This window comes from Nicotiana attenuata, chromosome 1, assembly GCF_001879085.1.
Source record: "Nicotiana attenuata strain UT chromosome 1, NIATTr2, whole genome shotgun sequence".
Taxonomy (NCBI): domain Eukaryota; kingdom Viridiplantae; phylum Streptophyta; class Magnoliopsida; order Solanales; family Solanaceae; genus Nicotiana; species Nicotiana attenuata.
The window spans coordinates 92,914,113-92,925,906 of NC_031989.1; the positions used below are offsets into that span (position 1 = coordinate 92,914,113).

The window sequence follows — 11,794 nt, forward strand, 5'->3', positions numbered from 1 at the left end:
TATGAGGAAGTGAGTTTCCACGACCCTTTGTTTGTATAGTAGAATCCAGGCTGATATCTTGAAAAAATTGGTGTCAGGAATTTTAATATGGCTTCATATACGTTCCCTGCTTCTTTTGTTGCCTATATTATCCAGATTATGTTCGGTTTCCTATCTCTTTTTTTTTTGTTTAGCGGCGAGGACAAAATGTTTAATCAGTTATAAGTTTCAAGGAAAATGTTCACTATGGTCATTGAATGCAATCCGAAGGTGACATATCCTAAATTCTTCCTTATCTCTAATTCTCTAATTCTTTTTTATTGTCTATTTGATTTAGCCGATAAACCGCCCGATAATTGCTATTCAATTACCAATCAGCCCGATGTCTTATTGGTTGGCTAGCGGATTCCTATATTTATAAACCGATAACCGATAAGCAAAATCGTTAAGCGTAAATATCCGTCTGATCTGCCCGATAGGCAACCCTACATATATGCAAAGACCCCTTTTTGTATAAACTTAATTATCAAGTACCAACATTTTACTATATGATTTTTCTTATTTCTCATCTTTAGTTACACCCAAATAATTCGACGAATATAATTTCCTGCCAAAAAATATAATAAAGCGCTAATTTTAAGTCATCAGTTTAATACTTTCTTGAAGGAACAATTATTTAACTTAAAAACAACTACATATAAAAGCTACTCTCTTTTTTATTTAGCAGTCGTAAGCTACACTGTTAAAGGGGCATTGGTAAAATATACTGGTATTGAAGAGATTTTTTTTCAGTATTAATCGTAAAACTTATATGTCAAGAAAGTGTTAAGCAAATTTTTGAACTTTCCTTAAAAACTAGAAATAACTTTAGAACATATGGGTAAAAATTTAGTAGAAATGGCGTGGGGTAGCCACTTTTTAATGTGGTATTTAGTTTTTATCCACCATTTTTAATGCTGAGCAAAAATAGCCATTACCCTATTAAAATTAATACGAAAAGACGATTTTAGCCTTTTTTTCATGAGTGGTGTGTAAATATTAAGGACATGGTATCCTTAATATTTACACGGCACTCATGAAGTTAAGGACATGATGTCCTAAAGTTTAACAACAGAAGGTGCAAATACAGGACACTTTGTCTTTAATTTTTACATAACATTCATGAAGTTAAGGGCACCATATCCTTAATATTCACACAATACTCATGAAGTTAAGAATATTATGTCCTTAACATTTACACTGCACACATGAAGTTAAGGATACCATGTCCTTAACATTTACATTGCATTTATGAAGTTAAGGACATGATATCCTAAAGTTTAACGACAGAAGGTGCAAATACAGGACACTTTGTTCTTAATATTTACACAACACTCATGAAGTTAAGGACACCTTGTCCTTAATATTTACACAACACTCATGAAGTTAGGATACCATGTCCTTAATATTTACACTGCGCATATGAAGCTAAGGACATGATGTCCTAAAGTTTAAAACAGAAAATGCTAATTTAGCACACTTTGTCCTTAATATTTACACAGTACGTCTAGCACATGGGTATTTTCGTCCGGACGGGTAAAAGTTTATTAAAGCACTGGCTAAAGAGTAAATACATTTAAAACAATGACTTAAGAGTAAATACAACTCTAATTAGTGGCTAACTGTGCACTTGCCCCAAAAATTTACTCGCATCTAATATTTAGGTTAAATCATGCTAACTTTTGGTTAAGTCATAAATTAAGGTAAAAAATTTTATTAGTTAAGTATAGTTTAATGATAAAAGTACATATGAATGTGTGTGTCATCATGTATTCATTATTGTGGTGTAAACACCATATGCAAGTAAATTTTTCCGAACATCAATTATTCAGTTATGGTAATATCTTTCTTTGGAATCCTAATAATTCGTGATTGTCTCGTTCTCCTTTTACAGACTATCTATTTTTGGCAAGTACCAATTAGGCCATTACACAACCTTTATACATGGCTTGCATGAACAACTCTTCAAAACATACTTCATTCATCTAGTACTACTCGCCACTAACCCTAACCCTAAAATATACTTCAAAACATATATGTTCAGCCTTTTGTTACGCGATGAGGTAGTGTGTCACGATTCACCAAGATTCAGTCCTTTATCGTTCTGACTTATAAGAAGAAAAGAGTCACTTTTGGCACGGATGAAGTCACGCATTTCGTTGGCGGCTTTGGGGTTTTGTTCGTGATAGCAGTTTTGGTTAAAACAATGATTTTTGCACCAGTAGATCCAGTTATAGCTGGAGCATCTACATTCAACCCCATTCCACTCCTTTGCATTGCCTTACTTGTCGTTCTTGTCGCTTCTCTCGCCAAAATGCCGCCGGGAGCTGCCTGAAATTACCATCTCCAACACACTCACATCTCCTTAATCTATTTATTTTTAGATTAAGCGGTTAGTTGGCCACATATTTAGGTAAAATTTTATTTTTTGAGACGTTGCAGTAATGAGCGAAGAGATCAGTTTAAGAAACTTCGTTAATTTTATTTAGTCACCTTTAAAGTATGTTGCTGAAACATATACGTAATTATTATTGGTGAAAAAGTTTGGACATGTCCATCTACTATCCCTACTCCATGGAGTTGAGAATCTGAATGTCATACATTTGCAATTCTCATCATTATATGTCATGATAAATTTCAAGGTACTATCTGAATATATCAGTTTTTCTTCTCTGAAAATAAGGAGTTGGTTGCTAATATATGTATTTTTCGACTCAATCTGACTAAAGGATCATCTCTGCTACAATTCAAAGTAATGCTTTCTGCAATATACATTTTTTTCTACAATGTATACTGTTCGTCTCAATCTTGCTAATATACAGTTTTTCTACATGCTTTTTGCAAACTTATATCTCCATTATGGAAACTATCTGGAACTATAGATAAAAAATTTTGTACAAATGAAATACATGTGTAAGTTAGGCAAACCTGGCCTTTACATGAAGAAGAGTAGGGGGGGCATTATCCACCGAGTTTCAAACCATTTGTCAACTAGCCCTCAGTTTTTTTTTTTTAAAAAAAGAAGAAAAGAGATAAATTATAATACGACATATCATATCACAAGACAAGACCGTAAAGGTAGCCACAAAATGAAACAGAATTTATGTGCTTAGTCTGCTATCTTTTTTTTTTCTGATTTGCACCAGGTGTCCGAGTCTCTAAGAGCCCCGACTAATCCCGGGGGTGCACAGGCCCTCGGCAAGGAGTTTTCCGCAAGTGCACCACGGTTAATTCAGGTTTTACCCAGTCCGATGGCCCTCAGAAATTGTTTGCACCCAGTGGGTTTCGAATTTGAGACCTTGAAAGGGAGCAAACCCCAAAGCTCAAGTCAATTGCCACCAGGCCAACCCCTGAGGGTTTGTGCTTAGTCTGCTATCTTGCAAAGCAAAACCTTCTGGGTTTTCTTAGAAGAGTTTGTGGTTGCTCATAACAAGGACATATCTCCTCTGTGTCACAAGCCCCAGCTGAATTAGAACTTTATGCAGCATGTGATCACTTGCGTTCATCCAGATTGCCTACAAGAAAAAGCATGTCAACCCATACTTAGCAACAAAAGAAAAAGAATCGTTTGCCTGTTCATTTTCTTTATGACGAGGAATGTACAAGTCAACCACATGCCCTAGTTGAAGAATATCACACAGGAAGCCATCACATACTCTCTCGTAAAGTAAAATTTGCATATTTACGGTAAAAGCAATTCAAACCAATAACAACTCAACAAGTTGAGCAGATATCGGTGCAGTTATAAAAGGTTCTGTAAATGAAGCAAGCAAAGCATTAGTCCAAAAATCAGATCCACTCAGTGTAATATATGAACCCATCTGCACTTTTATATGCTCTTTCACATTATTTGTACTCTATGAAAATCCAAAGATAACTCATCTTAAATTTTAGGCCTTATAAAGCAGAATACAGAGCATGTCCAGATAAAAGCAGCTAACCCCAAAAGGCCTACACCATTTACCCCTCAATTGTGGATGAAGATAGAAACAACTAAAAACGTCTACAAATCAGAAAACTAAGTCAATTTTCTAACTTTGAAACTAAAAGTGCCTAATATTTGCTCCTTCTTGTTCGGGGGCATCAAATTAAGAATTCAAGTCAGACAGCTGACTCAATCAGATCAGCTATTGAAGAACACAGATTGATTCACAAACCCCAGTTGAATCAGAACTTAAACATCATACGATCACTTACGATTTTGTGCAGATTGCCTACAGGAAAAGCAATTCAAACCCATATTTAGCAATAGTCAAATGTTTAGCCCGTTCAGTTTCAGTATGATGAGAACGTGCAAGGGGCCCTAGTTGAAGAATACCACACAGCATGCAGAGAAAAATACAATAAAAGCAATTGAAACCATAACAAGATGAGCAGATATCTACTCTGCTACAGAAAGCATGGCATATCGATCAAGCAAGCAATCCATCTCGAAAACTGATTCGCCCGGTGGAATCTGTACCCATCTGCACATTATAGGATGTTCTGCATATTTGGCACTCAGAGAAAATCCAAGTATTACCCATCTTCAATTCCGGTCTTCAGAAAGCAAAATAGAGTGCTATATTTTCTTTGATAATGCAATTTTTTTTTATTTGCGTGGGAAACTTCCTGTGTATAAGAACTATATCAAAAAGTACTGAAACTACATAAAAATATGGTTCTCTAATATAATCACCCAATCATCTATTGGATGCACTAAAAGGAAACTAGAGAGAAAAGTTATTCCTCAAATGTACAAATACTTCTCAACTCCATAAAAAAACAGTGCAAGATATCCAGATAAAGCAATTAATTTCAAGCGTCCACAACGACATTCCCCTCAAGTGCTGATGGAAAATAGACATAAATACACATGTATATGAATCAGAAAACCAAGCAAAAATTCCAAAATATGAAACCTAAAGCACTTAAAATTTGCTGTTTTTCTGTTTGAAAAAGAGCACGAAATTCAGAACAAATAAGAAGGCTGACTCACTCAAATTCGCAAATGAAGAACACAAAAATATTAAGAAACATATCTATAGATAGCTGAAAACTTACCTATATAAGCAGTGCAATTAGGATGTCCTGCTTTGTGGATATGTTAGCGGATCCCCAGGAGAGGAGGGCGGGGTAAGAACAGAAAAATCCCTACATTGGATGCTCAATCATGAGGCTTGATCCCTTCCACCCTTTCTGAGGAATGTTTAGGAAGGTTCTCATTCCCCTATTTTCCTTCAGCCTTTCTTTCTCTCACCTGCTGCCACCACAGCCCTTTCTCTTGCTTGCTCCCCTCTCGGTTAATGGTTGAATGTGGGAAAACGGAAAAACCAGGCAAAGTAGGAACCTTGCACTCAACAGGAGGACACTTAATTCCTCCTCTTTACAAGTAGACTTACTCTAGTCAAATCTCTCAGCAATAAAATCCCACAATGCCACATTTCAAAACCCCATTATTATAGTGAACTGGAAATATCATCGAATACCAACAAGCAAATGCCCTTTGATCACAGCATTTTGTTATATCCTAATATCAGTTACCACCTTGGAACCACTATTAAATGCTCCATCTGTCAGAAGCTTCAGACAACATCAAAACATCATCAGCTACTGTCATCTAATACGGTTTCAAGAATAGAGAGGGGTAAACCAGAAACGATTTTGTGAATGCATGTTTGGCACTTAAAAATACATGTTTATGGTTCAACTATCCAAGTCAAGACCAAATGATGTCATGGCAGGCATATGGCACATATCCATCATCTGTGCAGTTAAAGTTAATAACACGTTAAAGTTCTCCGCTGCCTGTGGTGAAATATCATCACCACAAAGAAAAACAAGCAACTGTTTTCTATCCTCAATCCAGCTGCATCCTGGAAGTCTGCCTGCTCCACTCTTTTTTATTGTTTCCCTAACTCTCTCCACATCACCCCATCTTCCTAGCTCAGCATACATGTGTGATAAGACAACCAAATTAGTAGATGTATGAGGTTCAAGTTCAAGAAGCTTCTTAATAGCACAGCCAGCGATCTTTAGATTATTATGCATGCGACAAGCTCCAAATAGGGCACCCCACATTTCAGCAGTGGCTTTTGTTTTCATTTCCTTTATTAAAAGGAAAGCTTCTTCTAACCTTCCGGCTCGCCCAAGTAAGTCAACCATGCAAGCATAATGTTCAGGTGAAGGATTGATAGAATACTTTTTGGTCATGTGCTCAAACAAATTTGCACCAGCATTACTTAAGCCAGCATGCTTACACGCAGATAAAACACTAACAAATGTCACTTCATCAGGAACCACTTCCTTTTCTTCCATCTCGTCGAAAAGTTTGACAGCCTCCTTACCATATCCATTTAAAGCATATCCAGCAAGCAAAGAATTCCAGGATATAATATCAGCATTTTCAACATCTTCAAACATCTTTTCTGCATCAAAGATATTTCCACACTTTGCATACGTATTTATTAAAGCGTTACAAGCTGACAAATTTTTCATATAACCGGATTTTATAACCACTTGGTGAAGTTGCTTTCCTATATGCTCAGCTGCAAGATTGGAGCATGAACTTAATGCCGAAGCAAATGTAGACTGATCTGGTTTCTTGCCATCACGTGCCATCATGATAAAATGTTTAAGCGCATCTATATAGAAACCATTTTGTGTATAGCCTGAAATTAGAGAATTCCAAGAAATTACATTTCTTTTTCCCATCTTCTCAAACATCTCAAGTGCTTTTTCCATTTGTCCCACCTGAGCATAACCCGCTATTATGGTATTCCAAACAACTATGCTCTTTGGTTCCATCTTTTTAAACAGATCAAAAGCTTCATCAATTCTTCCACATTGAGCATATCCTGCAATCATTGTATTCCAACAAACAACATCACGAGAAGCAGTTCGATCAAATATCCATCGAGCTTCATCCACCCTATTGTTTTGGACGTACCCTGAAATCATAGTTGTTCGTGCACCAACATTTTTGTATGGCATATTATCCAACAAATCCCGTGCTTCTTTGAGCTTTCCAGCACGAACATAACCATCAATCATCGTAGTGTAAGCCACAACACTCCTCTGGGACATTCTATTAAATAATGAAGCAGCCATGCCAATTTTGCCATTCTGCCCATATGCAGCTAACATGGCATTCCAAGCAACCTCATTTTTCTCCGGCATTTGGTCAAAAACCCTTTCAGCCTCCAATATCATCCCGTATCGTGCAAATCCACTCAGCATTGTCACCCGTGAAACAATGTTTGGATAAGGAACCTTAGCGAAAACCTCCTTAGCAGAATCCAAATCCCCAACCTGAATAAACCCATCCAACAATAAATTCCAAGAGATGACATCCTTCTCTTCCATCTCTTCGAAAAAATTCAATCCAAATTTCATTTCCCCATTCTGGGTATATCCCGAGAGCATCGAATTCCATGAAACCAAATTCTTTTCCGGCATTTCATCAAACAGTTGCCTAGCATCATTTAACCTTCCAGCTTTTGCATACCCTGTAAGCATTGTATTCCAACAAGCTATATTACTTTTATCAGGAAGTGACTCAAACACATTTCTGGCCTTTTCAAGCTCCCCATTACGCGCAAAACAAGTGATCATCAATGCATAAGTGAAATGGTCTCTTTCAGGCATTTTATCAAACAGTTCACATGCTTTATCAACTTGGTCATTAAGCAAATACCCATTAATCATTGTATTCCAAGAGACCAAATTTTTAAGCCGCATTTTGTCGAACAACTTGCGTGCATCATATATTCTGCCATTTTTCGCATAGACAGAGATCATGGAGTTGTAGGTGACAGTATTTGGGTGTGTGATTCTATTGAATACTTTAATGGCTTCATCTATTTGACCCCTTTTACCTAACTGTGTTATCTTCAGATTTTGCTGGAAGATTTTGCTTCCTCTGCTTAAACCTGCCATTGAAGTAAACTCATACTAACAGGCTTAGAGAATTTTAACGTGCCAAATTGCACTGGGTGCAAAGTTGGGAACTGTTTTGGACAAATATCCTAACTTAATTTGAGAATATTTAAAAGGCAAATACATAAACGGCTTGTCCTGGACGATCACACAAACACTTACCCGATTTTTTATTAGAAACTTCTTCTTGATTGAAGTGCGACCTCCTAAATCCCTCGGGCAAAAGTGTGTGTTTTGTATTCACATCTCAAAATAAAGTTTTTTTTCTTTTTTTTTTTAAAATTTTAACCTTATTTTATTTGGACACACCATAATTTTTATGTTGGTCCCACTATACTTTTAATTTTTCCCAAATTAATTTCACTTTCTTTCCAAAATAACCATCTCCGCCACCAAAAACTTTCCTAACCTAAATATAGCAACATCGGTAGCTCCTCCACCTTTCGCCATTTATCCACCTCCTCTCCTTCCATCTTGGAAAAAAAAACAATTAGTAACAGCCATCATACTATAACAATATCACTGACCACCACAAAAATTTAATCCCATTTCCGGCAATTTTCACCCATGACATTCCCCCATTAATCCGCCTTCTCTCCTTCAGTCTTGAAAAATAATCAATAGCAGCAACCACTCCATAACAATATCATTGACACCCATAAAATTTTAATCTCATTTCGGCAATATTTACCCATCGTTAGAGCTGGTGGATCTTCACGATTTGTTTGCCGGAAAAAATGGAGGTGGTTGATTTTAGTGTTGTATTTTATGGTGTTAAGGTGGAGTTCAAAAAATGAAAACAGAAAAAAGAAAAAGATAGAGAGATGGGTGCTGCCCCGTTTTCTCAAAGAAGAAGAAGACCTCAAATGATTTCCTTATTTGATCTTTTTATATGTGGGTATGTGTTGGTGCTAGAAAATCAGTATGAGAGATTATTTGGGGGGAAGGGGGTGGGGGGGGGGGGGAGGGGAGGGGGAGTGTGAAGGAAGAAGATGAAGAGAGGTTGGGGGTAAAACAACAAGTATTTGGTGTTCCAACTTGTATTTTCAGTCATGTAAATGGATACATTTATATCTTAAGAAGTACACTGGTGGTAGGAGTTTTGTAGATGAGGAAGAGAGGTTTAGGAGATATATACAACAATTTGAATTCAAATGAGAATCTTAGCTCTACTTATCCTTATCCTTATCATGCCCCCGCAAGATTAGCTCCACTAGTTGGAGGCCTATCTTGGTCACAAAGTCAGAGAAAGGTCGTCGAGGTAGAGGTTTTGTGAGGGCATCAGCAAGCTGTGAGGCATTGCTAATGTGCCGAACATCAATTTGATTCCTTTCAACTTGATCACGGACGAAATGAAAGTCAATGGCCACATGCTTCATTCTACTATGGAAGACATTATTACGACTGAGATAAGTGGCTCCAACATTATCGCATAGGATTTTTGGCAGAATCTTAGGTGGAAGATGCAGCTCCTTAAGGAGATTAACAATCTAGTTTACTTCAGCTACAGCTCCTGCAACAGCTCGATACTCAGCTTCAGTGGATGAGCGAGCAAATGTTCGCTGCTTTTTTGTACACCAACTGATAGGATTAGACCCAAGAAGAATGACATAAGCTGAAGTTGAGTGTCTTGTATGAATCATTCCGCCCCAATCAGCGTCAGAGTAAGCCTGAAGTATGGTAGTGGATGAGGGCCTTATGAGAAGTCCATAGGTGAGTGTTTCTTTGAGGTATCTGAGCAAGCGCTTAGCTGCTTGCCAATGTCGAATCGACGGAGCATGTTGGAATTGAGCAAGCTTATTGATGGTAAAGCAAATATCCGGCCTTGTAAAACTAAGATACTGAAGAGATCCAATGACTTGTCTATACAGCTTCACATCTGCTGAACAGGATCCATCATTAATGCTTAGATGCTCACTGGTAGACATTGGGGTAGCAATACCATTTGCTTCCAGCATGTGAAATTTATCTAAAAGCTCAGCAATGTAATTGCTTTGAGTAAGTAAGAGACCATCTGAATGTGGAATGACTTCGACACCAAGAAAAAAATGCAAAGATCCAAGATCTTTGATAGAGAACATGTTGCCCAACAACTTGATGGTGTGGTCGACATGCTTGATTGACGAACCAATGACAACAATGTCATCGACATACACCATAACAAAGATAAGGATATTGTGCTGACACCAGACAAACAGTGAGTTATCCGAATGAGTTTTGCTGAAACCACATGAAAGAAGAAAGTTCTTGAGCTCTGTATACCAAGCTCTTGGAGCTTGGCAAAGTCCATAAATGGATTTATGAAGTTTACAGACATAATTGGGATAAACAGGATCAACGAATCCCGGAGGTTGTTGCATATAGACTTCTTCATGCAAGGTGCCTTGGAGAAAGGCATTGTTGACATCTAGTTGTCGTAAGGGCCACCTGAAAGACACTGCTAAAGAGATAATTAGACGAATGGTAGTATGTTTAATGAGTGGACTGAAGGTAGAATGAAAATCAACACCCGGTCTTTGGTGAAAACCCTTTGCAACTAGACGCGCTTTATAGTGTTCGATTGATCCATCTGCATTGTGTTTCACACGAAACACCCACTTGCAGCCTATCACATTTTGTGATGAAGTTGGAGGAACTAGAGACCAAGTAGCATTATTCAAAAGGGCTGAGTATTCAGCTTGCATTGCATCATGCCATTCAATATATTTGTTAGCTTGTTTAAACGTATGAGGTGCTAGTGGCAGTGTTTTGTTGGGCGAGACAGCAAGGTAGTCAAAAACTTGTTTAGGCTTGAAGACATTATTTTGAGATCTCGTCACCATTCTTGAGGGAGGAAGAGGTACCACTTGTGTGGTAGAAGAAGAGAGAAGAGGCGTAGTAGTGGAAGAAGAACAGTGAAGGTGAAGCATCATCCTGCAATGATAAGCTCGGTGAACCTTCCATGGATGGCTGCTGACAAGGAGAGTTTCTTGAGGGAGGCAATGAGATAGGTTCAAAGGCAATATCTGATTGGTTTTGTACTGGAGAAATATTGGTTGGTTCTGTAGAGTGGATCCACTGGTGCAAGAGTGATGGTTCTATTCTGGGAAGACCTAGCTGATTATTTTTGAATGGAAATATATGTTCCACAAAGAGGACATGTCTTGAGATGAATATTTTGGAGGTTGAAATATCAAGACATGCATAACTATTTGTAGAAGGTGAGTATCCCAAAGCACAAGGTCTTGATTTGGGAGCAAGTTTGTTGTTGTTATATGATTTTAACCAGGGGTAACATAAACAACCAAAAACTCTTAATTTCAAAGGGTTGGGGGATGTGTGAAAGAGGCATTGAAAAGGAGAACGAAGTTTGAGCAATGGAGTAGGCATATTATTGATAAGGTAGACAGCTGTTTGACAAGCCAATGACCAAAAACATGAAGGTACAGATGCATGGTGCATTAAAGTTAGAGCAGTATCTATGATATGTCGATGCTTGCGTTCAGTTGTTCCAACAATTTGAGGAGTGTAGGGAGGACTAGTGAGATGTTGAATGCCTTGTTGCGTAAGGATAGATTTTAAGCTTATGTATTCTCCACCCCCATCTGAATAGAGTGTGCCAACAGTAAGGTGAAATTGGTTTTTCACCATGCTAAGAAAGTTCACAAATACTTCTTGAACATCTGATTTATTCTTTAATGGGAATAACCAAGTGTACTTTGTATAGTGATCCACAAAAATCACATAGAATCGAAAATTATCAAATGAGTGAATAGGAGAAGGACCCCAAACATCAGAGTACAAAAATTCAAAAGGTCTAGAACTACTAATGGAATTGTCACCAAAAGGAAGGCGATGACTTTTATTGCATAAGCATGAA

At 37.6% G+C, this 11,794-nt stretch overlaps 1 protein-coding gene across 2 annotated transcripts; it reads right to left on the minus strand.

Annotated features, from left to right (window-relative positions):
* Nucleotides 3,302–8,144, minus strand: LOC109230518 (pentatricopeptide repeat-containing protein At4g02750-like). 2 transcript variants are annotated; one of them, XM_019396010.1, is made up of 2 exons: nt 5,062–8,144; nt 3,302–3,533 (listed from the first exon to the last, which is right to left on the minus strand). In XM_019396010.1, exon 1 carries the CDS (start codon nt 7,933–7,935, stop codon nt 5,704–5,706), a length of 2,232 nt encoding a protein of 743 aa, XP_019251555.1. In that variant the 5' UTR covers nt 7,936–8,144; the 3' UTR covers nt 3,302–3,533; nt 5,062–5,703. The 2 variants fall into 2 exon arrangements, with proteins under 2 accessions (XP_019251555.1, XP_019251560.1); XM_019396015.1 differs by lacking the exon at nt 3,302–3,533 and adding an exon at nt 3,546–4,629.

What these genes read in the sequence shown, in the direction of transcription:
- LOC109230518 (XM_019396010.1), bottom strand. Translation starts at nt 7,935, where the DNA reads ATGGCAGGTTTAAGCAGAGGAAGCAAAATCTTCCAGCAAAATCTGAAG.